The sequence below is a fragment of the Lagenorhynchus albirostris genome, chromosome 2 (assembly GCF_949774975.1).
Source record: "Lagenorhynchus albirostris chromosome 2, mLagAlb1.1, whole genome shotgun sequence".
Lineage (NCBI taxonomy): Eukaryota > Metazoa > Chordata > Mammalia > Artiodactyla > Delphinidae > Lagenorhynchus > Lagenorhynchus albirostris.
This window is the reverse complement of record NC_083096.1, coordinates 157,181,825-157,209,536: the sequence shown is the minus strand read 5'-3', so window position 1 is coordinate 157,209,536 and position 27,712 is coordinate 157,181,825. Positions and strand designations below refer to the sequence as shown.

At 46.6% G+C, this 27,712-nt stretch overlaps 1 protein-coding gene across 4 annotated transcripts; it reads right to left on the bottom strand.

Annotated features, from left to right (window-relative positions):
- Positions 1 to 253: 253 nt before the first annotated feature.
- Positions 254 to 27,712, bottom strand: OSCP1 (organic solute carrier partner 1). 4 transcript variants are annotated; one of them, XM_060142693.1, is made up of 11 exons: positions 27,535 to 27,649; positions 25,403 to 25,475; positions 18,286 to 18,440; positions 13,757 to 13,924; positions 13,165 to 13,245; positions 6,034 to 6,137; positions 5,449 to 5,577; positions 4,839 to 4,908; positions 2,854 to 2,993; positions 1,873 to 1,936; positions 254 to 1,632 (listed from the first exon to the last, which is right to left on the bottom strand). In XM_060142693.1, exons 2-11 carry the CDS (start codon positions 25,428 to 25,430, stop codon positions 1,516 to 1,518), a joined length of 1,056 nt encoding a protein of 351 aa, XP_059998676.1. In that variant the 5' UTR covers positions 25,431 to 25,475; positions 27,535 to 27,649; the 3' UTR covers positions 254 to 1,515. The 4 variants fall into 4 exon arrangements, with proteins under 4 accessions (XP_059998676.1, XP_059998674.1, XP_059998675.1 ...); XM_060142691.1 differs by lacking the exon at positions 25,403 to 25,475 and having other exon boundaries at positions 27,535 to 27,712; XM_060142692.1 differs by lacking the exons at positions 1,873 to 1,936; positions 25,403 to 25,475 and having other exon boundaries at positions 27,535 to 27,712.

Sequence of the window (27,712 nt, the reverse complement as noted above, 5' to 3'; positions counted from 1 at the left end):
GCCCCAGGACAAGCTCGGAGCAGACAGTGAAGTTCAGGTTTGTGGCAGTGCGGTGGCAGCCAGACCTAAGACAGAGCCTTCCCCTTCACTTGTCATCCAGTCAGGCCACCCCAACCGGTGGCCAGATTGCTTAAAAGAGACTAAAACAGTTTGAAGGCACTTGGTAAGCCTGTAAGAAGCAGCTCACACAGCACGGTGTGCTTCTCCTCCTCAGCGGACCTTTTGGGGGCTTTGGTGGGTAAGAAAGAGTCACTTTCATGGGTGGGAAGCAACTTTATTGGGCGATTTACCCTTCTGTATTCAAACCCTATGCCTTGGGTAAGCTAAAGGACAGGCACCCTTGCATTCCAGAAATATGTTCGCCTCAACTCTTGCTGAGGTGCCAGGGTCCCGAGTGGTCCTGGTGGCTGTGGCTCAGTCTCAGGCAACGAGCAGCTCAGCTCAGTTTCTCTCCTACCGTCTGCCGTCCTGGATATTTGCTTCCACGGGACTGAATGTACCTTGGCCTCTGGATATTGGCTGATCCCGAGCCCGCCAGTTAGTTACTCAATTCAGGATGAATATGAGGTGGAGGGCTGACCCTCCTTCCTGAAGCAATCGGGGCAGCCCTGGCCTGAGACAGTTCTCATGGAGCCCAATTAAGTCACTCACCTGGTGCACGGATGGGAAAGTGGTACACCGTGTGCACCTCCCGTACATCAAACTGAAGGCTCTGCTTGGCCGCTAATGGCGAAGCAGAGGAGACACATGTCATGACACATCATGCTGGGTGTCTTTAGAAGGCAAGAACACTAAGTGGCAGAGGAAGACTCTGGGGGTAAGGAGGACGTATCATTCTTAAAAAGCCAACTGTTTCCTTGGTACACATTTCCATATGGGATAAGTCCACACTACATATGGATAGAGAGACGTGCGGAGAACCACAGACACCCACACGCTCTGCGCGGGGCCTGCCTGAGGCTTCCCCGTCACGGCCTTGCTTCCTCTGCCTCTGAGGTGACAGTTCGCAGTGTGCCAGGGAGAGGAGGGCTGTATAAACTGGGCCCCGACTGCTTGAGGCAACTGCCTTTTCCACTTACGTCAAACTCACAAGGCAGAATACATCCGGGAAAGCTCCGAAGTTTTGTGATGATTCACGGGCATCTGTGAGCGGTAGGTCCCCCGGGCAAAGCTGTAATGAAAACGGTAACAGGAGCGCCCTCTTCCTGACTCTCAGGCGTGACCCTGTGGCTCCGGATGCTTTGATTGCCATAAAACTAGCAAGAACATGGGAAAGGTCCAGTTTAAAAGCCAGAATATATTTTGCTGAAAATATGAATGTGTGTGTGCCTTCCAGAGACTGTGCTCCCTGAGGGAGACCCGCACAGTTCGTTAGGACATAAACAGGAACAAGAGGTAAGGAAGGGCTTCACTTAGTAGAAAACTAGCAGCATCATTTGGCTCCCTGGGGACATCCCCCAGGGTCCTCATCAAGCAGCCTCTCCGCAGGGGGAGGGTCGTGCCTGGTCAGCACAGCTATAACTCATCCATCATGGCAAGCAGGTCATCGCCCTTGCTGGCGCTCTGCCTTGGCTGGTCCAAGATCTCAAACTCCCCCATGATCCGAGCCAGCTCTTCGTTCGTCTGCTGGTCCTGTGAGAGAAATGAGAGGTGGAAGGGAATGAGGAGGATGTGTGGGCACCATGGCCTCTTTGTGCAGTTGGTAGTTAATTTTCCCACCACTGTGACGCATTTCAGTTCCTCACCTGTTTGTCAGAATAGGGACTACATTACGTGCGGATTAGAGAGGAGAAGGGAGGGCCTTTGAAGTTCAATGTTATTATAAGATGAGGAGGGGAATAAGATTTGACTTGTGTAATCTCCTGCACACACCTGAGTAGCTTGGATGTTGATAACTTCATAGAATAACTCTTCTGGCCTGGTTAGCGCTGCCTGTCTGCACAAGATGGTAGAGAAATGGGTCAAAGGTTAGGGTTTTCTCCCTGCTAATGTGGCAAACTGGCCCTTGATAATTTGGCAACCTATTTTTTCTGCCTCAGCTTCTGCCCTTTCCATTCCACTTTCTACCCTGTCCCCAACCAGTGCACCCTACACTCCAAGAAGTCCTTTTATGTCTCTGTGCCTTTGCACGTACTACTGCCAAGAACGTTTTTCCCCTTCCTCTGCTTGGCAAACTCCAAGACCCAGCTCGGTTGCCAACTCCTTCAATCCGCGGGCGCAAAGTCAGTCGCTGTGTCCCCCACTGGAGTGTTTATGACATGGCGCTCGAGTGACTTGTGCACGTGTTCGTGCTCCTACGACACTGGGGGTGCCTGAGGACAGGTCCCAGGTCTTCCGCTCCATCTGCGGGTCCCCACACGTACCACAGCACCTGCCACTTCAGGGGAGAGGGAAATAGAAGGCAACCCCCATCCCAAATATTTGGTTGTGAGGAGCATCACATGAGATCACGAAGGCAGAGGTGCTCTGTAAACTGTAAAGCGCTGTGTCAGTCTCAGTGAATTGCCACCACTATTGGTTCTGGGGGAGACTGATCCCAAAGATATCATGCTCCGACCTCCTTCCGGTTTACCAGTCTTTTGTTAACGTGATTATCTTGACTTCCAATTCTCTCATTGAGTTGTACTTTGCTAAATGAAACATTAGAACTGTTTTTTGAATGAATCCACAAAGTTCAGGCTATTTAATACTGGTGGATTCTTCTTTAACTAGGTTATTGAGTTTGCTGGGATTTCATTTGTGGTCTTTACATCTGTGTTTATAAGTGTCATTGGTTTATAACCGTCATTTTTCGGTTCTTATCACACTTAGGATTTTTATATAGGTCTTTAAAGAAACAGGCTGAAAACATACTCTTCCTCTTCGTCAGTGGTGAAGAGATTCAACCGGAATCCTGGCTCAGGGCCACTGGGTTTCTTAATCTCCATGCCTCCTATCAGCCTGGCCAAGAGATTCAGCTCTTCTTTAGCAAGAGGGTTTGGAGCAATGCTTTCCTGCAGGAACAATTTCATGATTTTTAGCCACATGAAGGAGATCACATTTTCTGCTGAGACCCCAGAGCCCTGGGGTGGTATTATATAACAAGGCAAAACGATAACAGTTTAAATTACTTCTGGGAAGGACTGGGTCCAAATGAAACATAGAAAACAGGCTTAACCAAGAGAGAAATAACCTCTGTCAGAGGCAGAGGCACTCTAACAAGGCACAAACCAGAGATTCTCAAGATGAGGGGAAGGCCCCAGGGACCCCCATTCTCCTCAAATTACCTTCCTCCTTGAAGAAGAACGTTGCTTCTCCTTCAGGCAATCTAGTTCCCCCAGCCTTTACAAGTAGGAGGCTCCAGGTCCAAGGGCACTCATTCCACGGGAGTGACCACACTGCGCTCAGGTGGTGCCCGTGCACAGTCCCTCCCCCCGTCCCCCCACCGAATCCCTTCCGTCCTGTGGCTTCCACTCACACTGCCTGGTCCCACTGCAGCCTTCCCCCCTCCTCCTAACCGGCTCTCTCTAACCCAGCCTTTCGCTGCTTTGCCTCTTGAATCAGGCCCCATGTCCCTGCCCAGGCGAATCTCTGACCACTGCTGCTATCACGTTATGATCTAGCCATGTGGGAGAGACGCTGCCTCCCCGCTTCCCCCAGCACTGTGCCTCTGGGTACCTTTGCTCATGCTGTCACCTGGGTTTGTATGCCTGTTTCTCCCTCTGGGCTATTTAGTATCTTCTTCACTCTACAGCCTCGCTTGAATGTCTCCTCCGCTGAAAAGCCTTCTTGTTCCCTGTCCCCCGCTCCCCGCCCCCCCTCCACAGGACATGTGTTCTGACACAGCTCTTTACTCAGAATGCTCAGCGAGCGTCTTTCGTCTTCCGCCGTGTTGTAGTTATTTGTTCCATCACCGTCTTTATAAGCCCCTTCAGGATGGGACCACATCTAAGCCAGCTCTGTGTCCTGGGAACCCAGCCCATAGACGTAGTTCAGTAAATGTTTACAGAATGACTGAATATTCCATGATTTGTCCTATAGCTAGCTGGTAGCTAGTTCAGTGAAAATTTGTACAACAGAATTCAGAGAAGCAAAAACCCCATTTTCAACTTAGCTTCCACATCATTACACAGGAAAGCATTGAAAAGGGATGTTTTAAGGATCAGAATACACACAAGTGCTAAACTCAGCAACCACAGACCTCGTGACACCGGTACAATGCTATTTCACATGTCCTGGTGTGTGGTTCCTGCTTAATTATGGTGGGAGCCAAGTTTAAAATTACCTAATTAGTCAGATCACTGGAAGTCTCCATGAGAAACTGTAATTAAAAACCTGTGTGATGGGGACTTCCCTGGTGGTACAGTGGTTAAGAATCCGCCTGCCAATGCAGGGGACACGGGTTTGAGCCCTGGTCCAGGAAGATCCCACATGCTGCGGAGCAACTAAGCCCGTGCGCCACAACTACTGAGCCTGCGCTCTAGAGCCCGTGAGCCACAACTACTGAGCCCACGTGCCGCAGCTACTGAAGTCCATGTGCCTAGAGCCCGTGCTCCACAACAAGAGAAGCCACCGCAATGAGAAGCCCATGCGCCTCAATGAAGAGTAGCCCCCGCTCGCTGCAACTAGAGAAAGCCCGTGCACAGCAATGAAGACCCAACGCAGCCATAAATAAATAAATAAACAAATACAATTTAAAAACAAAAAACCTGTGTACTGGTAAGGCGGAATGGAGAAGATTGCAAACAATGAGGGAAATGTTGGCCAGCTCTGAAATCTAGAGATCCCTCTCTCTCCCCATCCAGACTCTTGTATCTAGAAATAAGCTATGAAGGTAAACAAGGGAGGCAGAAGCTTACCTGTGTCTGTGCAGCTAAGTTCTCTGATGCTCCAGACATATGGGTTTCCACGGGCCGGTTCACACTGTACCTGGTGGCAACAGAAAACCACAAAAACATTGTCCAGCCCTTTTACCCTGACTTCCTTCTAACTCGTAAATATAGTGCATAGTTTTTATTTTGAGGCATTAAAAAGTGTCCAGAAAGGTGCTGGGAATACAGAATACAACCAAGTGGGTGTCAACCACTCAAATTTTGCTTCTTCCCCAAACAAAATATCTGGGAAGCTGTGTGGAAATTTTTTCTCTGGCAAAATAATGTGTATCGCTGAAAAAAACATGATCGGTACGTGAAGGCCAGGCCCTTTTGGATCGCCACTGCAACAAAGGTTTTGGCTAGCTCTCTTGCGTGGCTATTTAACATTATTTATCTTTTCAACTTGTTAAGTTACCTTACGTTGGGAAATCTGAGGTGCCCTTTGGAAACATCGGGGCTCTGCATGCTGTATATCTAAGGGGAAATTCCTCCAATTGTCAGCAGGGATTTTTCACAGCAGAAGTCAAGCTGGTTTTTTAAGTGAAGGGACCTCCGTTGGACTTGAATTCATTTGGGGAAGGAGGAATTTGCTTACATATTAGTTCCCAGTTTCAGGACTCGGTCTCCGTAGAGTTCAAAAGACCCTTCTTTGGGGGCAGCGACATAGCTCCCGCCGTGCTTGAATTCTACCTTCCTCACTTCTTCGCCTTTGTTGTTGAACGTCCTACAATACAAAATAGGACGTGATGACGTGTTCTCCAAGCTTGGAGAGTCCCAGAGGCTTCTTTAATCTTGGTACTATGGGACCAAAGGGAATTCACGCACTGCTTCAAGAAAAAGATGCTGGTTGATATAATGATAGTAATATACTAATAATAATAATATTTATTGAGTACATGTTATGTGCCGGGTGCTGTGTAGCACTTTGGAGCATTACAGTATTATCTTATTCATCCTCACAGTAAACGTTCAATAGATGAAGAAATAAATCCTGGAGAACTGGGTGGTTTGTTTCAAGTGTCTGCGAGGTGACAAGCTGGGATTCAACCTCACCTCCTCACTGCTGTGCTCAACTGAAGAAAAGGAGGGGCCCCAGCAGGGCTACATTCTACGTGGTGGCCCACATACTGGTTTCCCAGCACCCCAAACATTGGTCTGACAATTACTGTTGAGAATTTACCTGATGAGTCCGGGAACTTTGGTTCCCCAGGGAAGAGGCCCAGACACTGGCAACACAAAGCGACCGTTGGAATTCTGAACTTTGTCCTTTAGAAATATGGACACCTGGAAAAAAAAAACTTATTGTCATTTTTCTTGGTATATTTCCATAGACATATGTATTCTGAGGATGGAAAGTGTGTAATGGCTTAAGAATGCTACCTGAGAGAGAAAAACTCACCGTAACTAACACCTGCAGAGGTGTAGTGTTTTTACACAGAACTTCTTTGGCACCACACATCAAATCTTCCAGGTGAGTAGTGCTACCCCCCTGCCTTAATGAGGAGGCTGAGGTTCACAGAGTGAAATGACTCGCCCAAAGAGAACAAAAAGAGACAGGACCAGGATTCAAAACCAAGGTTGACTCCAAATTCCACACCCATTCCTTGGTTCCTTGCAAACTTTCCATACAGCTGTGAGGCTTGAGCTATAAGAACCTCATTATCTCCGTTTTACAGATGAGGAATTGGTGGCTCAGAGGTTAAGACACTTCCTCTAGGCCAGCCAGCTCATGAGGGGCAGGGCTGAGGATTCAAGCCCTGGCGTTTCTGACGCCAAGCTCTCAGCTATGTGCTGGACCGGTGGATCCAGCTGGCATTAGTCTGAAGGTCTCCTCTGTGCCTGAAAACCCCACGTGATGCTTACTTCTACCCCTTGCTTTGTGCGCTCTGTATTCAGGTCTTGGGCAGGTTAAATCCCACCAAGATTGTAGCAGTTAATCAATTTTATTGGGGACTTCCCTGGCTGTCCAGTGGTTAGGACTTGGTGCTTTCACTGCTGTGGCCTGGGTTCAATCCCTGGTCGGGGAACTAAGATCCCGCAAGCTGTGCAGCACCGCCAAAAACTAACTAACTAAATAAATAAATCAGTTTTATTGGAGCTTAGCTTCCTCATCTGTAAAGTGAGATACATTTGAAGGTCCCTTGAAACTCTAAAATTCTGCAAGATTACATTAGTAATATCATCAAGAATAAACATCTGTTGCATGCAAGGCAGTGAAAGCGCCAAGTGGTAAGGATTTGTATGCTGGCGGTCGGGCCTGCCGACGTTAGACTGCCCAGGCTCACAGCTCAGCTGGGCCTCTCCTTGGCTCGGGGTTTTTTGGTAAGTTACACCACCTTTCTCTTTGGTAAACTGGGGATAATAACAGAACCTATTCAATGGGTTAGTTGACCACTATGTCAGATGATGAACAAAAAGCACTCATCACAGAGCCTGACACATAGTAAGTGCTCAGTAAGAGCTAACTAATATTCTCAGTATCACAGTCTAATTGGGCACAGGACACAGCATAGAATGGAAAAACGACGACACTATAAAACACGATACGCTGAATGGAATATGCAGATGAACCCACTGAGGAGAATGACCGCAGGCAGAGGGGGTGGGTAGGTGCAACTGCGGGTTTGGAGCTGGGCCTGGAGGAGGAAGGTGGGTGTGAAGACACTTCAGAAGCAGAGATGGGCAGGCACAAGGCATGTTTTGGGGAAAATGTGTACACTGGGTTGGTTGGAAGGTTTGGCTTTAAGGAATTCTTAACCTTGAGATTCTGTGACCCAGGGATATGAATATAAGCATGGAGAAGGAAAATTTTGAGAGAGAAGTGAGACCATATGTAGGTACTGGACTCTCTGTTAGCTAATTCTAACAGGGTTGACTATATCATAGATCTGAAATGTACAAATTTAAGTCAACTGTGTGTTGACCTGAGAATCTGTCCTTGGCTGGATGGGACTTTGGGGTCTGCCTGCTTGCCCAGCCCCTCTGCTGGCCCTCAGCTGTAGGGGTGACTCTCCCGTGCCCTGTTCCTCTCGCTCCACCCTTTTTATTCCGAGGTGATCTCATCTACACCCACGTGCCAGCATTCACCTCTGCGCTGATGGCTCCCAGATCTGGAGCTTCCACTCCGTCTTCCCCCCCGGGCATCTGACCCATCTACCCCATTGCCTGTTAAACGTGTCCACCTATGGGTTCCATGGGATGCACCTCCAATTCACCCTGCTCAGAACAGGGCTCAAGCTGTCTTCCCTAACCTGATCCCAGTGAATGACACCATCAGGTCACCAAGTCAGCAGTCTGAGTTCCCTGCCCACCACCTTCCCATGGCCCTTCAGTCGCCAAGCCCTGCCCACCTGGTGATCACTTCTGTGTCTGGCCCCTCCTCTCTACCCTGCTCCCTAGTGCAGACCTTCATCACCTCCAGCCTGGCCTCCACACTGGTCTCCCTGCCTCCGCTCTCCTCTGTGTTTCATCCATCCTCCACTTTGGTGTTAGAGAGACTCTTCTAAACTCCTATCTGACCGTGTCCCTCTCCTGCTTCGCTGGCTCTCTGCTGCCTGGCAGATAATGTCCAGTTGACCCTTGTTCCTCTCCGCAGCCACGCTCCTCCCTGAACCCTGTGTTCTCGCCATACTCGATTGCTTGCAGCCGGCCCCCCGCGCCAATTACACCAGGTGGTTACATGCCTGTGCCTTTACTGAGATGGTGTCCTCTTAACCCCTCCTCCTGTTTTCCCATGGTCCTGGTGAAAACCTATTTCTTTTCTTTCGTTCTTTCTTTTTGTGGCCACACCACATGGCTTGTGGGATCTTAGTTCCCCGACCAGGGATCAAATCCGAGCCCACTGCAGTGGAAGCATGGAGTCCTAACCATTGGACTGCCAGGGCCCCCAAACCTATTTCTTTTAAAAGCTATTGGATCCTCTATGAAGACTCCCTGATGCTCTTGGGTAGAGGTGGCCATGGCCCACGTTGTGTCCTCTCTCTTCACACTCTTCTGGGTCAGAACCAAACATACCCAAGGTACTTAGTGCACTTGCCCTTCTCTGATGAGGTCCTGAAGCCAGGACCCACGTTTCCTATGGAAAGAGGGAATGAAGGTCACGGAGCTGTGGGGCTGGAGTGCTGGATGAGACATCTCCATGAGCACCCACATTCCACAGGACGATGGTAGGAGTCAGGTGGCCAAGAGGAAGTGAGCCAGGGATGTAAATGCTTGGTGAATGTGGGTGAGTGGCTTGGCAGTCGGTTTCAGCAGTGAGGGATGAGTACAGGGCTTTGGATGGTGTAATGGTTGCTGGACTGGCCTTACAAGAGGAGGCCTAAGTTTGTGAGGGCAGGAAAATAATGATCAGAAGGTGAGGGGGAGAAGCTGGCAGAATGACTGACTCTGCTTCTCACATCCTGCCTGTGGATGAGGGAGAATGACCGGCCTCCTTCAGGTGGCCAGAAGACTTCGCACACCGTCTCTCTGCTGTACGCTGAGGATTCCCACATTTATGTCTCCAGCTTGGCGCTCTCCTCTGAGCTCCAGGATTAGGTATTCAACTACCTACTTGACTCTGCTACTGGGAGAGCAAATCCAATTTAAATAGAATTGATTATTTTTTCTACTCAAATACACTTCCCTTCAGCCCTTCCCCCACTCAGAAAACGGCACCAGCCACTTAGGAGTTTCTCTTTCTTCTTCCTCCCCTCATTCCCCACATCTAATCTCTTAGTAAACCTTACTGGCCCCGCCCCGAAGGTATATTCCATATGTGTCTCCACTGCTGGCACCTAATCCCAGTGCTTTCATTTTTACCTAGATTTTGTAACCGCTGTCCTACCTGTACCCTTGTCCCATTTAATTCATCTTCCAGACACAAGTCATGTTACCACTCACCTTGAGATGCTCCAGACCTCTGTTTTACTCTTATAATAAACTCCTTTACTAGGGTCTAAAGCTAAGTCAACTGGTAGGTAGGTACCAGTTTATTCATGACTGGCATCTCTTCTGATTAGTTAGTGCCCATGCTGCACAGGTGGTTAACTTTATTTTAAATATCACCCCTGCCTAGATATGCTCCATCCTCATTGGCTTTCGCTCTGTCCAAGGAGCATATCTTGCTTTTTCCTACCTAATGGCGTTTGAACCAGCTGTCCCTTCAGGTTAGATGCTCTCCCCTGAGATTTTTGTTATTACACTCTCAACTGAAATATCTGTCCTCAGAAAGGCTGTCCTTGCCTCTATCGTCTACGGATGTACCGTCCAGTAATGGTAGCTACCAGTTAAGCATGACTATTTAAATTTAAATTAAATCAGTAATTCAGTTTCTCTGTCGAACTAGCTATATTTCAAGTACTCAACAACCACATGTGGCTAGTGGCTCTCATATTGGATAGCACAGATACAGAACATTTCCATCACCGACAGGAAGCTCTGTTGGACAGTGCTGGTCTAAGGCAACATCCTGTCCCAGTTGCCTTCTATAACTTTACTGTATATGGCCACCTTCCTAAGAGTTATCAGAGCCATAACACGATTTACGTGTCCCCCTTGTCTCTACCTACTAGCACGGAACCTCCTCAGGGCAGGGCCTCTGCCTCGTTCACTTCTGTATCTCAGGACTGAAAACTGCCTGGTGTATTTGTTAGACGGACTAGTTTTCCAGGGATGAACTGTTTCCAAGTGGAGTGGATAATGGAGTGGAGGTGTAAGGACCATGCTATGAAGAGGCGAAGATGGAGTTATGTTTTCCAACAACTGGAAGAGGGGGAGTGCAGGAAGAAAGTCCACGATAGAAGACGCACGTGTGGGAAGGAGCATTCGGAACGGGGTGGGTGACCTGAGGGCCCACCTTTTAGGAGGCAACTCTGGAGGGGCTCTGGAGAGCTGAAGGGGGTTGGGACTGGAGATGGTTGTACATAATTGCTCACGACTCCAAATGGAATCGGTCTTCGTGCAGCCTCTGGGGCCTGGGGCACAGGTCAGGCCACTTCACGTTGTTTTGTGATATCACAGAAAGCTTTGGACATGAGGGTGAGGAGTCTTGCATTTGCTTTGGTTAAACAATGAGCAAGGGAGTTTTCGGAGCTGTGTTTTCTTGATTTAGTTAGTTTTGCTAACAAAATCTAAAAGCCATGAAGGTTGTTTTGAGCACAGAGAGAATCTGTATAGGCAATCATAACTTGCAGCTGAGCAGAAATACCATTAAAGACCAGATTTGGAAAAGCAGCCGGATGTTACAGACCAGTGGCTGAGTAACGTCAGGATATGTGATTCCGATTTCTCTTGATGAACATTCTGATGTTTCATTGCCTGCCCATTTAGCAATTAAAGCTTAATGTATTTTGTGGTTTAATATATTTTAATGATTTTTTAGAGACTTATTATTAGGAAAGTCTTTTTATCATAACGAATTTTATCTTGCCAGAACTGAGAAATCAATAGGCTGCTTATATTACTACAGTCCATAAACTAATGTCCAAATATGCAGTCTTGACAACATATGATGCAGAGTTTTTAATATTTAAAGCAATGTGAAACTTAATCTTATTTGTACTTTCATATTTTTAATTTTAATTGGTGACGATTACAGATCTTAATTTATATTGATGTTGTTATTGCTCCATCCATAGCAAATGAAATTATTCATGGGGGTTAAAAATAAAATTGGCCTCAGCGTTGAAATCTATTTGTCTTTCCCTGTCCACAGGAGGGAAATAACAATCAGGTTCTAAGCATATTCTATTTCTTCTTTTTTTGAATTTTATTTTGTGAATATGTTACACATGCACATACACAAAATTTAAAAGGTTCAAAGGGTGGGAATTCCCTGGCGGTCCAGTGGTTAGAACTCTGTGCTTCCAATGCAGGGGGCACAGGTTCGATCCCTGGCCGGGGAACTAAGATCCCACAAGCCGTGTGGCACGGCCAAAAAAAAAAAAAAAAGAAAAAAGGTTCAAAGGGTACACGAGGGAAAGTCAGTCTCTCTTGTATCCCTGTTCTCCATGCAGTTCCCCACTCCCAGGAGCCAACCACTGTGACCAGTTTCCTGTACATCTTTCCAGAAGCATTCTATAGTGTATACATATATATACAAGCAAATACATATATATTACATGTGATGGTTCACTTAATCCTCCTGAAAAACCCTAAATTAGGTACTATCATTTCCATTTTTCAGATGACAAAACTAAGGCGCCAGGGAAGTAATTTGCCCAAGGTCATGGAGCTGCGCTGTAGGTGGGATTCAAGCACAGGAGTGCCTGACTCCCGAGCCTGGGCTCATTTTGCTGTATCACCCACCCTCCCATACCAGCGTGTTAAATTCTGGGAAGGAACAAAGTCCTGTGCCAGAGAGACAGGCCCCAAATTCAGAAGCTCAGAAATGTGTTTTTCAAAGTTAGGGTGTAGAACTGTCTGGAGGAGGCAGGGTCAACTGGGAGGCGAGAGCCAACAAGAAGTATGAAGGCCTGAGCTGGGCTGGTGGCGACAGGAATGGAAAGGAGGGCGTGGAGAGTGAAAAGCCAGACTCGATGGGCCATAGAAGCAATTAGAAGATCAGAGAAGGGAAATCAAAGGTGTGATGCTCTGGTTCTGAGCCGAGCGAGTGAGGGAATGGTGGCGCCCTGAAAAGAAACCGGAAGTTGGGCAGGACTTGAATTGTGGAGACTAGTTTAGCTACAGACATCAGGTTGTGGGCATGGGGGAGTGTCTCAGTAAGCGGGTGGAGATGTGGGTCTGGACGGCAGGGCTAGGGCAAGGGTTGGGTAGAGGTTAGATGTAGGAGTCATAGGTGGAAGGGTCAGTCGGCAGCCGAAGTGGGGAGGAAAGCGATTCCTCACGAGCAGGGGGTGGGTAGAGGCAGAAGGGGGAAGGTTTGGAGACAGGAGGAGGGGGAGGAAAGAGTGAAAGACAGAGAGATGGGAGAGGTAAGGGAAGGCCAGGACGGTATGGTGCCAGGAAACTCCATGAAAGGCGACAGTTTCATGCAGCAGGAGGGCAGCCTCCTGACAGCTCAGACACTGGAGAAGTCAAGATGATAAAGGCTTGAGGAAAGGTTTTGGAATTGAGATCAGGCTGGTGGCCTGGGAAAGCAAGGGAAGAAGCCACATTTTAAAGAAACACATAAGGTAACTGGGAGGGAATGGTGGCATCACTGTCTTCCTTGGTCCATTGAAAAACTGCTGAGATTTGCTATGAGCATGGAGCCAAACACCGAGGATGTTGCTAACTGGGCAGAATCCCAGCCTTATCTGCCCTGAAGACTTGCACCCTGTCTCCCCAGGACAGCAGCGGCAGGGTGCTCCCAGGCCACCGACTCACTCACCCTGATGTGCAGGTCCTGGAAGAAGATAAGGAGCGTCTGCCGGATCAGCTGGAACTCCCCCGCAGAGAGACCCCCGTATATCTGCGGAGGCAAAGCAGATAGAGGCATTCCACTTTCAGAAGTGAGATGGAAAGTGCGGACAGGCGGGGGTGGGTGGGTGCCCAGGGATGGGAGCCAGAGAGCAAGGAGAGGACTCAGCTGCTGGGCAGGCGGGGCAGGAGGGCCAGCACTGCACCCTCGCCTGAGTGACAAGCCCCACGGTGGCACACCGAGCAGCGTGCACTTTACCTCCCCCGTTCCCCAAGATTCTATAGAACATCCACCACCAACTCCCCTTCAGAAAAGTTAGGCGAGAACAGCTATGCTCTGTATCATTGCTTCCCCAATTATGAAGGCAACAGTGAGAGGGTATAAGATAATAATGTCTCTTGTGTTTCCAAAACGGATACCTGTAGATTTTGAGAGTTTTCTGGGAGGGGCAGGTTTTGTCATTCCTCACCCTGTTCTCTTTGTCATAGAATCTGCCTGTCCTTAACAGAGGAATGAGAACGAGTATTGGGGCTGAGAGGTGATAAACTGACGATACGCTTACTTCAGTCAGCTGCTGGAAAGTCTCATCCACTTGATGCAGGATGGTTGGGGAGTCTCGGATGAATCCCTTGATGGCATCTAAATGATTGAAAGTGACCAGCAACACATCCTTGGGACGAGGACACAGCAATACTTGATATTTGAAAGCCATTGTCATCAGGTCATAGAGCTGCCAACCCATACATGAATAAAAGAAATAGGACCATAAAGGCAGACATCAGAACCTCAAACGATGATTCAGGCGGCACTTACCGGAAACCAATTCTGGGCTTATCATGCAGCTCAGTGACCATATCTAGTCATCACTCAAACCAAGACACTGTTGAGAGTAAAAAGGGGTGATAGTAATAATTAAGCTGGGACAACAGGAGTAAACCAGGATATTCCTGGGCAAACCAGGATTTCTGGCCAGCTTACATGTATTGTTGATGGACCACACGTGAAACAGTATGGGCAGCGGGGGGGCCCTGGACAAGGTGCTGGACGTGGAGAATGAAAACCCAAATTTAAGCCCTCCTTGCTACTGACTTGTTGGATGGCCCTGGACAAGTCTCTTCGCCTCTCTAAGCCTGAGTTTTCTCATGCGTAAAAAATATTCCTGGGACTCCCCTGGAGTCCAATGCAGGGGACACGGGTTTGATTCCTGGTTGGGGAACTAAGATCCCACATGCCACGGGGCAACTAAGCCTGCACGCCAGATCTACTGAGTCCGTGCACTCTAGAGCCCATGTGCCACAACTAGAGAGCCCATGCGCCACAACTACTGAGCCTGTGTGCCACAACTACTGAGCCCGTGCGCTCTGGAGCCTGTGCGTCATAACTAGAGAGCCCATGTGCTGCAACTACCGAGCCCGTGTGCTCTGGAGCCTGCACGCCACAACCAGAGAGCCCAGACACTGCAACTACTGAGCCCGCACGCTCTGGAGCCCGCGCACCGCAACAGCTGAGTTCGTGCACTCTAGAGCCACAACTAGAGAGAAGCCCGTGTGCTGCAACGAAGATCCTACATGCCGCAACTAAGACCCGATACAGTCAAATAAATAAATAAATATTAAAAAAAATACTCCCTAATTTCCCAACAGAACAGCTGAGAGGAGTAAATGAGAAAACACATGTGAAAGTGGCAAGAATGAAGTTCCACGACTGTATGAGATGAAAAATGAAACTTAGTAAGAGATCAACAAGCCCCAAGTATGGTATGACCACCCATGAAGATCAGAGGTGAGACACTGGTGAGGACCAAAGTGGTCACGATAGGCTTTGTGGAAGAACTGGGCCTGCTACAGACTCAAGGCAAGGTTCCAGCTGGCTGAGGGAGGGGAAGGGCATTCTAGTGGAGGGGAACAGCATGCGTGAGGGTCTGGAGGCAGCCACAGCCATGCTATTTTCCTGGGAGAAAGCGTAGAGCAGCCTGACTGGAGGGGATGGTTTGTGTTCGGGGTGGTGGGAAATAAAGGTGGGTACGGCAAGGTTGGAATGTTAGAGGTTTTAGAAAGATGGACAAGATAATTTAGACTAGATGTGGTAGGAATTAGGGGGCTACTGAAATGCTCTGTGCTGATGTGATAAAAGTAGTAATTAAGTGAGATTGGTGACTCTGGCCATGATGAGATGCGAGAGAAGGGAGAGACTGGAGTGGGGAGGATTAGCTGGTGCCTGGCTCCTAAGAGGGTGGCAATAACATCTACTGATTGTATGAATGAAAAAAATTTTGTTGGAGTGACCCAGATGGAAGGCCTGGAATAAAGATGGTGGGGATGGATAAGGAAGGGAAAAGAAGAGCCTGTGACCCTCAGGAGGAAAGCTGTCAGTACATGGTGCTCACCTGACTGGATTCGGGAGACGATCTGAGGGCTGTCCAAAAGGACCACAGCATTTCCAACTTAGTGCCTGGGAGATACATGATGCTACGACGGAGGCAGGGGAGTTTGGGAGAGAAGGTATGGACACATCTGAGGTGGGCTTGGGAATTAAACTACAGCCACCTGGGTGCTGTGCGAGCACGTGGATATGCATGGCCTCAACTGATCCCCTTTAATTTCACAAGAACTCTATGAGGTACGTATTATCCCAAGTTTAAAAATGAAGAAGCTTGCTAATTTCACATAGCTGGTACTTAGTAGAAGGGTGAGATTTGAAACTAAAGACGGTCAGATCCTGAAGCACGTGCTAGAACCCTCTACACGATCCCCTTTCTCCAACATGCAGATGAACATCTCGCTTAGAAGGTGGCATACGGCAGGAGCAGCCTGGTGTGTGCGTGTGTGTGTGTGTGTGTGTGTGTGCGCGCGTGCGCACACGCGCGCGTGCGCACACACGCAGGTGTGTCTGATACTGGAGATGTAGATTTAAGACTCTCCATCATCATCATCAAACATTAAGTACCTGGGACGTCCCTGGCGGCGCACTGGTTAAGAATCCACCTGCTGGGAGGGTGACGCAACAGGGAAGACATATGGGAACATATGTTTATGTATGACTGATTCACTTTGTTATAAAGCAGAAACTAACACACCATTGTAAAGCAATTATACCCCAATAAAGATGTTAAAAAAAAAAAAAAAGAATCCACCTGCCAATGCAGGGGACATGGGTTCGATCCCTGGTCCAGGAAGATCCCACATGCCGCGGACCAACTAAGCCCGTGAGCCACAACTACTGAAGCCTGTGCGCCTACAGCCCGTGCTCTGCAACAAGAGAAGCCACCGCAGCGAGAAGCCTGCACACCGCAATGAAGAGGAGACCCTGCTCGTCGCATCTAGAGAAAGGCCACACACAGCATCTAGAGAAAGCCCGCACGCAGCAACGAAGACCCAGCGCACCCATAAATAAACAAATAAATAAATTTATAAAAACCAAAAAACATTAAGTACCTGTTGTGTACAGGGCACTGTGCTAGGAATAAAGGATAAAAACAGGTATAGGATGAAGAAATGAAAGTTCAGATGAGTTATTCAGTCAATTGTGTCTCAGAGCTACTGGTAGAAAGAAGACTTGAACCCAGGGTTTTTTATTCCAAGTTCTGTGTCCTTTCTCAGTGGAAACCTAAACTTTCTTAAAGGCAGAGGGAGAGGAACAAGCAGAGAAGAGAAGATACCGAACATTTATCGAACATCTATGTGCCAGGCCTTCTTGTGTCATTACTATCTACGTTTCTCACTTAATCTTCCCACTAACTGATGAAGTAGCTATTATTATCCCCATTTTATAGATGAGAAAACGGAGGCTCAGGGAAAGCAAGTAACTTTCTAAAGGTAAGTGGCAGAAGGTAAGAGGGCATAGTTAAAGGCAGTCTGTCTCTCTGAGGTTTCCAGGTACCAGCAATGAGACAGTGCTGATTTTTGCACACCTAGCACCCACTGTCAGTCCTCATGATTTATAAAAATTCACATAATGAAGGGACTTGAAAAGGAATTACTATTATCATTATTTTAAAAACTAACTGAAGTCCATGTATTATTCAGATTTTATTAGTTTACCCTAGTGTCTTATTTCTGTTCCAGGATCACACATTATATTTAGTCATCATGTCTCCTTAGGCTCCTTTTGGCTGTGACAGTTTCTCTGGCTTTCCTTGTTTTTGGTGGCCTTGACAGCTTTGACGACTGGTCAGGTATTTTGTAACATGACCCCCGAATGGTATTTGTCTGATGTTTTTTTCATGATCAGCCTGGGGTTGTGGGTTTTTGGGAGGAAGATCACAGAGTCAAAGTGTTATCCTCATCACATCATATCAGGGTACCACCACATGGCTTATCACTGTTGATGTTATCACCTGGTTGAGGTGATATTTGCCATGTTTTTCCACTGAGAAGTTAGCTGTTTTCCCCCTCCTTTCCATACTGTCTTCTTTGGAAGAAGTCACCAAGTGCAGCCACATTCAAGCAGTGGGGAGTTATGCTCTCTATTCCTGAGGGCAGAGTATCTATATAAGTGTTTGGAATTCTTATGAACAGGAGATTTATCTATTCTCTGCCATTATTTATTTGGAACTATTCCTTTTAAAATCAGAGTACCCAAAAATTGGTTTCGCAAAGAAACAGATATGTATATATTATAAATATTGGGTTGGCCAAAAAGTTCGTTTGGGTTTTTCCGTAACATCTTACATCTTTACATCTTCCGTAACATCTTTGGGAAAAACCCCAACGAACTTTCTGACCAACCCCATAAAGACTGAGCAGTTTTGAATTTGCTTTAAAAAAAAATGCCTGGTTTGCAGAGCTGAGCTTTGTTAAGGAAGAAGCAGAATTAAAGCTTTTAGGGTTGGGTGCTTGTATTGGGTTAAGGTGTTCCTAAACATGGACATGCAAATCAGCACACTCTTTGGGTGACACAATGGAATAAACAACACAGGGGTCGGTGCAGATGACTTCTGAGGTCCTTCCCCACTTGAAACTCAAGAACAACCCATGTTTACATGTGCCTGTCTTTTGCCGGGCACCACTGCATACGTCATCTCATTTGATTCCAGTCTGTGATCGTCCACAAGAAATGCAGCCCAGGGGACAGAGGCAGCTGTCTGCTCACCTTATCCATGCTGGCCTGGTTTAGTCTCATGATGGAGGCGTGAGCCAGGCGGTCGTAGACTGTCCTCAGGGCCTTTTTGGAGTAGAGCTCTTGGGGTTTGAACAATTCCTCCATAAACTTTCGATTGAACATGGTTGAGATGATGTCATTCAGAACTGTAGAGACAAGAGAAGATGCAGCTGAACAAGGTACTGGCGGAAGCTTTATTCAGGAAATGCTCCCTGTGTATGAATGGAATGGGGGAGCCGGGCCTATGTAGGGTGGGGATGTGGATGTGTTTGGTGAGATCTGCTCCCTGGGGAGAAACCACACAGGTGTCCCAGTAGAAAGCAGGGTCAGGAGTGCTTTATGAGACCATCTCAGGGCAAACATACATGTGACAATGTACAAATACGCTGTGCTTCAACGGTTACAAACCACTTTTACATACATTATCTCACTTGGTGATAGGGGATAAGTTTCTTCTTTCTTTAAAATAGATTCCTATTAGAATCTTTAAAAAAGATTCTTTTCGATGAGAGCTCTACCTTAAAATGATAAACAGCATCATGCTGTTTTGTTTGTTTAGCAAGTTTATAACATTTTTACTTAAAATTAAATTTTATAAAAATGGGACCTCTAATGGTAATTGACTCTTTTTTGTTTTGCAAAACAGTTTACAAAAATAGACAAGTCTACCCACTGGTTAGAGATTAAAACTTTTCTAATGTTTCTATAAGATGTGTACTTCAGATAAACATTTTAGGATGCCTTAATTTCTATATATGATTTATAATATTGATATTATACTGTAGTGATATGTCTCATACTCTTGTTCAGATGGAAAATGTCCATACGGTGAGAATAAAAGGTCCTAAGGCATGTGCACACCAAATTTTCTACAATTCTAGTTTTTCATTCACTCATTCATTTAGATATTTTGTGCTACTCAAATAACATTAGTTGAGGGCTAGGAAAACCCTTTGGTGCAAGAAATAAGAATGGGTATGGTTGAACACAGATTATTCTTAATTAAGCCAGATATATTCCTGCCTAAAGGTGAGGGTATATGGATGCTGAGACTATACATTCATAGTAATTAAAATTTGAAAGAAAACTTGTTACTTAACATAATTATACAAAATCAATTATCAAACATGGGTGATTATTGCTGAAAGATACAGACGCCTCTTTCTCTTGCCACACAGAGGACACACCAGGTGACTGGCTGTGGCCTTGTATCTTAGAGAGTGAAGGCAAGGTCATGATTTCGGGCACCCTCTCAACCTGTAAGTAACTGATAGACGTACACTGAGGGCTCAGGCCAGCATTTTAAAGTATCTCAAAGGGCAGTTTTGGGGAGAAGCGGGGAGATGAGGGCTAGTCGTACTTAAATCTTAAATGGAAGGGCTACAGAGAGAGGGGAGAGGGGGAAGGGAAACATCTCCCTCCCCACTCCCCACCCAAGACACAAAAGAACGAACCGACTCTGACTCCTTCCAGAAGTGTTGAACTCACACTTGACCTTTGGATTTTACTCTATACTCCATCCCATTAGTGAGGAAGAATCACATCCATTACCAACACAGGGCATCCCTCACACTGGACAGTTCCAACCCGGGGCAGCTTACCCTCCGTGTGCACTAACATTTCCCCATTGTCTCCCTAGAGACAGATGAACTCTTCTGGGTTTGCCTCAAGCACAGCCTTTTGCCTTTGACCTAACCAAGCAAGGACCTGCAATAAATTGGGCTTTCTGACATTTTTCTTACCACAGCCTATATAACATGTAGAATTTGCAAGGAAATAGCTACAAATGGAAAGACACGTATAAAGCCTCAGAAGAGAGAATCTGAAGAATTTTCCATAGGTGTATGTAGGCCAGGGAGGAGTGCCAAAGAGGAAGAATTCAAGTTAAAGAATCACACCAGCTCTGATTATGTTCACACTTACAAAGAGCTCCCATTCCCCTAGGGGCTGAAATATGTCCCTAGGGTCTTTGAGCCTTTAGCAGAACCTAGGAAATTAGCTTAGACTCAAATAAATCAGCTCTAGAGGAAAGACAATCCCAAGGTGATTGTTAGCCACTCTGGCAAAGTAAAAAGCAAAATGAAGCCTTTCCCCCGGGGTGAGTGAACAAGCTATGTATCACCATGGCTCCTTGCAAGAGAACTTCCAGAAAGTTCTCCTGCTGGAAAGAAAGCACAACAGGCCCTGTCCCTGTGGGCAGAGCACTGAACACAAATGTCTCCAAGAGGAAATGGCAGTTTTACTGTTGGGCCCTGGCACTCAGAGTGCCCACCTTTCACTTAATTCTTTGGGGGCACAAATTAACATGCTTATATCTCACAGTGTGCTTCACCTGGCACTTGGTTGACGTAGGCCTGCTGAGTACCAGACACGGAGATGAACAGCAGGGCACAAAGGGGAAGTAAACTTTGTCCTTGCCCAAGAGTAGCAGCCCGCACCGTATTCAAGTTAAACCTGAGAAATAGTTTTAACCCGATCTGTCAGTTGGTGCCGGTGTTGGTTTCTGGCACTCTCACGAGCTCTACATACTTTCATGAGGCAGGAATGTGCTAGCAGCCAGATTTCATCAGGAGACTAAAGCCAGGGAGTGGGGTGGTTTTCCACAGGTGCACTGGAAGGGTCAACAACTGAGTTCTTCACATAACAGGCTTCTAATACCAGGGTCAGATTATGACGTCAGGCTCTGCTTATTATTTTTGGATGCTTAACTTAAGATAAATTCCAGTGATTCAATTACTTACATGAAGAGTCTTCAAAATCCATGCTTCTCACCTGAAGTTCTGCCGTGCATCAAGAGGTGGGCCAAAAATTGCTCAAGAGAAGTGGTGAAAGATGGTTGTGAAATATCATAAAAGAGTTTCAACCACTTCGATTGGGCTTTTCTTCGAGCCTGGCCTGATGAAATAATTCTCTTGATGAAAGCAACTGAGTTTTTATCAGCTACCTCTGCTGCAAATTTTATTGTTTATGGGAACATACAACTTGGAACCAAGGGTAAAACAGAGAAGCTACTACTTCTGGATGATTACCATGTTTTGAAGCCTTATTATGTTCCAAGTACTGGGCTTAGAACTTTCCATGCATTATCTCATTTAAACCCCAGGACAGCTCTGAATTATTATCCAATTCTGTCAAGGGGGAAAACTGAGCCTTAGAAAGATTAAAGTCCACAATGACACAGCAGACGGTGGACTTGAAATTAGAATGGGGTTGTTTGATTTTAATGCTTGTGCTCTTAAATATTATATACAGTATCTCCTCAGCATACTTGGTGTGGGGCGAGCACTTAAAATATCGAGGACGTTGGCTATGACGTGCATAAACTATACCCAAATGTCAAATGATGGAAGATATTCGTGACAGTTAAAGGTGAGAAAGGCTAACGTTTTATTCTGAGGAATAGACAGCTTTTTCAGGTTTGCTGCTAGTTGTAGGTGAAGAGGAAACTGAAGATTTGGCATGATAAGGCCATAGTGCATGCGTGTCATGCCTTCTGCACGCAATCCCGGTGGCCATGCAGCCATAGGCTTCCATTTTTCTCGGTTGTTCAACAGATATCTCCGTGTGCTAAGCAGAACAGCTCTTAGGCTACACGATGCTATCACAGAATTGTTTTAAGGATGACTAAATAGGACAGCCTATCCAGAAATACAGCTACTGCTCCAGCTATCCTTGCAAAGCTTGGAACTGATGAAAAGGGACAAATACCTCAGGTGCAATATGGTCCTTTGGCCAATGTTTCCTTGGTTTTCATCTTCCACTCTGTATTTAGTTAAGTAAAAGATTCAAATGTATAACCGATGTCTCAGCTAAAGAGAAACTCACACCTATTCTTTTATTTGGAAATATTTAGAGTGGTCCCACTTTAAGCCCCGCTGATGAAGGACTGGGTGAACCTGTGGATGCAGACTGAATACATGCAGCCCCGAAATAGCATACCTCGTTTTCTGTCCACCTCTGTCCATTCATCTACATGAAGCATATAAAAAGAAAACACCAGTTCATGAAGCAAGAACGTTATTTTCAATGAGGCTTTAAAAATACCAATTCCAATTACCTGGCTTATGAAACTGTAGTTTTCATGTTTGCATTAACGTTTAATGCAAATGCTCTGCCTTCCATTTGAAACTCTTAAAAGGATGATGGTTAAACAACAAGTTCCAAAAGAGCCCTAGGGGGGCTGTTATCTTACAGAGGGTGGCTTAGGAGGAGAGGAAGCTCAGGAGGACTAGCTACCCTGGGGTTTATCTTGAAAGGCTCAAGAAGTCATCCCCTCTAACACTCTGAAAATACACATCATTCAACACAAGACTTTTAAAAACACTAACTTCCACAAGGAAGAATGACCCCAAGAACAGGGAGAGAAAGGATTTTCTTTCTTCACAACCAGATTTTCTTATTACTGTAAGATTTTGCTTTCTAGAGTACAGACAAAACCGCTCAAATTAAAAAAACTTGAAATGTGAATTAATAGGGAAAAAAGTCTATTTGTTTCTGATTTACTTTTTATAGAGAGAGGCATGACTTCCATGTAAAAAGAGGGAAATAACGATGTACAGAAAGCTCCTGAGGACAAAGGTAGTCAGGGAGATGCCAAGAAGAGACCAAATAAGGAAAAATGTGCTTGGCTAGAGAAACCTGTGAGAATCAAGACCCTTTATGGGTTGAGACCTGGCTCTACCACTTACTAGCTAGATAACTTCAAACAGCTTGTTTAACCTTAGTTTCTTCATCTGTGAAAGGGGGGTGATAACTGCACCTACCTTGTAGGGTTGTTGTGGGGATGAAACAGACACATCAGGCACTTAGCTGGCTTCTCTCCTAATTCTGCTTTCTCTACTGCAGAACTTTGGACACCACCCATAAAGGATGGTGATTTTTTTTTCCTTAATTTTTTGGGAGAGATTACAATCTAGAGAAACCACCCACAGATAAGCAGAGCTCCACACACATCCACATTTCAAAAACATTTTGTATTTTGGTGTGGTTTGGAAACATTTGCACTAGATTGTTTGAGAGGTGATTTCTGAGGTTATAAGCAAAGCATATATGTGCCTTCAGTACACAATACCAACAGCTTCGAAGAGACTGGCCTGAAAGCACAGCCAGTGCCATGTCCTAACTAACTGCAAAGGGTTCCCACTGCAATGTCAGACTCCGCTGGGAAAATTCATCATCTTTCTCCCACAAGAGTCACAGGGTTTAGGAGAGAAGACACTGGGGAAGCAGCACCAAGAGTCTGGCCTTCTTAAAGCAGATGCTGGCTTCTTTGGCATAATGTCCGCATCTTCTATCATTTCGTGGCATTTATTTTACAGGCGGTCTTGCCTGATAGGCTCGTGGGAATTCAGAGAGATAGGGCTGCAACCCTCTTGAAGGTGTGTTTGGGAACAGAGAGGCTGCCAGGGGCTCACCTACCCTAAGGGACAGTGATTACCTGCTGCTGACAAAACAGAGCTGGCTAACACATGCCCAGGGCTACCAGGCACTCCCGCAGTCAGTGACAATCAGCTCCAGCAGAGGTCTCTGTCGTGCTGTGTGCTCCTGGCCCACTTCCTCCTGAGGATCCGGGGAAGGTAAAGGATGCCCTGTTTTTCTATTATTTCTCCAGATGACTTGTTTGTGACAATTCCACTTTACTTATATTTGGAGTGGGAGGTAGGCCCAAGGATATCCAGAGCTGCCTGTTAAACTGGAACTAGAAAAATAAAAACAGAACCTCACGGCATTCGGTTGCTCAGTACTACACTGTGATCTGCGCATCTTGGGAAAATCACTTCATGGCCCCATGCCTCAGTTTCCCCTTGTCAGCTGAGGAACGTAGACAAAACGTAACGTAGACAAAACGTACTCTTACTGATGAGTATCTTTAAGAGGGTGGCAGTGAGGCGAAGGCAGCTTTTATTATTCTCGCGATTGCTTAAACATGGGACCGCATTCAATATGCAACACTCAAAAGTTGCCCCACAGAGAGAGCACTTCCTTTCTGTTGAATTCTAAACTAGAGGCTGCACTGTGGGGAAGAACTGCAAGATCTGCACTGGCCTTGTGGGAGCAGGATGGCCTCCAGGAGACCAATTAGTTGTATAAGGCAGTGAAAACATCTAGAAGAAATACGATTTCCATTCAAAGCTTCAATGAGGACTAGTTTACCGTGTCTGGTGTTTTATAGGCCTCTGTGCAGGGGCATTTGTCACAGAGGCCCCTGCTCCTGCAGCTACGCCAACTCTAAGTGGTGGAAGAGATGAGTGTTTCTCGATGTTTTGAATCTCGCACTCTCTGCCCTGCTTTCTCGCTCTGTCTTCTGCAGGTCCTCATCAACTAACTACTTTCTGTCATTTCTTTTACAAAATCAGTGGTTATACTGTATTTTTTTTTCAAACCTCTCTGTCTCCTCCCAATCTTCCAGTCCCCTCCCTACCCCACTCCCCCCTCAAAGATTCTGACACAGTCCCCTCGGGTATGGAAGTACAGGGCAGCAGTTAAGGATACGGGTGAAGAGTATGAGCTCTGGAGTCCGATGACCTGGGTTTAAATCCTTTACTCTTCCTCTTACCAGCTATGTAACCTTGGGCAAATTAGCCTACTTTCTCCATCTGTAAAATGGGGACAGGACTATTACCTATATGATAAGATAGTTGTGGGGATTAAGGTGTTCAGAGACGTCTATGGTACATGGTAAGTGCTTAATAAATGTTTTTTGGGGCTTCCCTGGTGGCGCAGTGGTTAAGAATCCGCCTGCCAATGCAGGGGACACCGGTTCGAGCCCTGGTCCGGGAAGATCCCACATGCCGCGGAGCAACTAAGCCTGTGTGCCACAACTACTGAGCCTGTGCTCTAGAGCCCGTGTGCCACAACTACTGAGCCCATGCACCTAGAGCCCGTGCTCCGCAACGAGAAGCCACCGCAATTAGAAGCCCGCGCACTGCAATGAAGAGTAGTCCCCGCTCGCCGCAACTAGAGAAAGCCCGCGTGCAGCAACGAAGCCCCAATGCAGTCAAAAAAATAAAATAAATAAATTAAAAAAAATGTTTGTTGTTGTTGTATTAGGAAGACATATCCCCCAGGTTTAGAATCAGTTACTGGACAGACTGATCAAAAGCCCTACCTCCAGTGAATGTGCAGAAGGGCTGCATCAGGCTCCACCCAGCATCTCACATGGCATCTGACACTCAACCCAACTGTGGAAGGAATGAGTGGAAGGAATGAGTGAAGGTGAATTATGAAAGGTGGCTGAAACTCCCTGAAGCTGTATCTAGCAAACCCAGAAGGACTGCAGCTCCTGAACACAAAGGAAGCCAGTCCCCTAGTATTCACAGGGTCTTGCCCAGACTGCCTCCTGAAAGACTGCACCTGCTACTCATTGGGTTAAACGTGTTAAATACATGACCTCATTCGATCGTTACAAATTCATTGTAAAGTGCATATTATTATTCCCCTTTTATGGAGAAAGAAACAGGCTTATAGAGGTTACACTCCAAGGTCGCACAACTAGTTAAATGGCAAAATTGGAATTGGGACCCATATCTGTATGACTCCAGAGAGCATGCTCTTAATTGCTAATTTACACTGCCTTCCAAGATGTAGACTACCAGTCCAAGAACTACCTGTCAGCTCACTAGTGCCAATAGCCCAGATGAAATCACATAACATAGCGCCAAGGAAAACAGAACCCTTTTGAGGAAGAAATGGCAATGTCATACAAAACAGCAGTTCAACAAACATTTACCAAGCACTGATTTATTCTGTTGCAGGCATTATGCTAGGTGCTGGAATACAAAGATGAATAAGACAATCACATGGGGGAGACAGACGCATATACAGACCATTTCAGTATAATGTGGCCAGCGAGAAGGTAGAGAGGGACACACTGGGGTGCTATGGGAGTATGCACAGGCCCTTTTCCATGCAGAGATGAGAGGGAGATGGTTCTTAAGCTGAATAATGCAGGATGCAAGGGGATAACTAGCATGGAAATGGGAGGTGTGGGGTAGAATGGGAATTACTAGCATGCAAACACGAATGAACATGCTTTAAATGGAGACCTACAAGCAGTTTGGTATTAAGATACACAGTAGGAGGCAGGCAGTGGTGAAAGGTGGGACTGCAGAGGTGGACAGAGGTCAGATCAGGAAGGGCCCTGAAATGTCCTGCCAAGGACTTGGCTTCCATCCAGAGAGCAGTGGAAAGCTGACAAAGGGTTTCAAGTAGCAGGAAGTGTGGACGGATTTGCAGTTTAGAAAGCTCACTGGCAGCAGCGTACAGAATGAATGGAGGAGGTATGCTATAGGGAGTTCTTTTATCTCTTTATGCATGGACTTGGACTCAGTTGCACAGATACAGTAGTGAATATCTGAATATATATGCTTAACATCTGAATTTGTATGTTTAACATCAATAGAGCATACAGAAACTGTTGGATAGAATAAATGTTTTAACCAGCGGCTATGTCAGTTACCTTTGTACCAACTTTTCTTCCTCTACCTTGAAATATAATATCTCCTTCATAGTTAATCCAGGAAACTTGGTGAAAACAGTTGTTGGTTGGGAAGAGGGGGAAAAAGGGAGAGAAAAGGGGTGGCAGAGAGTTCTGGGTGGACATTCCTCTGGGGTTAGATGTGCTGTGCACGGGAGGCACATTTTGCACTTTAGAAGCTCTCATATCATTACTTCCACAATTGCATTCTCTCCAAACAATTGTGAAGGGAAAAGATTTACAACTTGTCTTCTATTTTCTTATTTATCTATGTTACTTCAGAACCTCACCTTTCGAGAAATAGCTTCTGAACTTAGCAAGACTGGCCTCCAGTTTATGAAGGAGGATACCACACAGAGGAATGGAGGCTCAGAAGCTTCCCTGGGGGGAAAGAAGATGCTCGGACTAGCAGAGTGTGTCGCCAGGTGGTGGGCCACTGGGACTCCCACATTTGGGAGGGACCGGTTGTCAAGAGAGATTGGGAAATCATCTCCAATTTAAGGGGATGAGTAAATGGCGGGGGGGGGTCAGGTTCCCTAATAATATCCAACGGGGGTATTAAATCCCTCCGCGGTGAAACTATCTTTTGGGGACTTTGCTCATGAGAGCTCTGCCTGGATGGAGCTGTGGGTTGTGAAAGAGGTCCATGGCTACGAGAGAGCAGGGTGCAGGGGTGTTGGTCAGTCTGTAAAGGGGCCTGGCTGGGGAGCTCTAGCTGCGAGAGCGGGGGCGGGGGCTGGCTGTGCGGGCCTGGTCCCTCTCACCTTTTCGGGCCTTGTCTCCCGGGATGTTCTGGGCTCGCAGCCGCTGATCCAGGATGTAAAGCATCTCCCCACCCAGGTTCAAGAAGAGCAGCGGTAGCGTCCGCACCGACATGGTGTCGGAAGCGAACGCAGCTGGTACAGAGCCCGGAGGTTTGGTAGCCAGAGGCCTGGAGGCCCG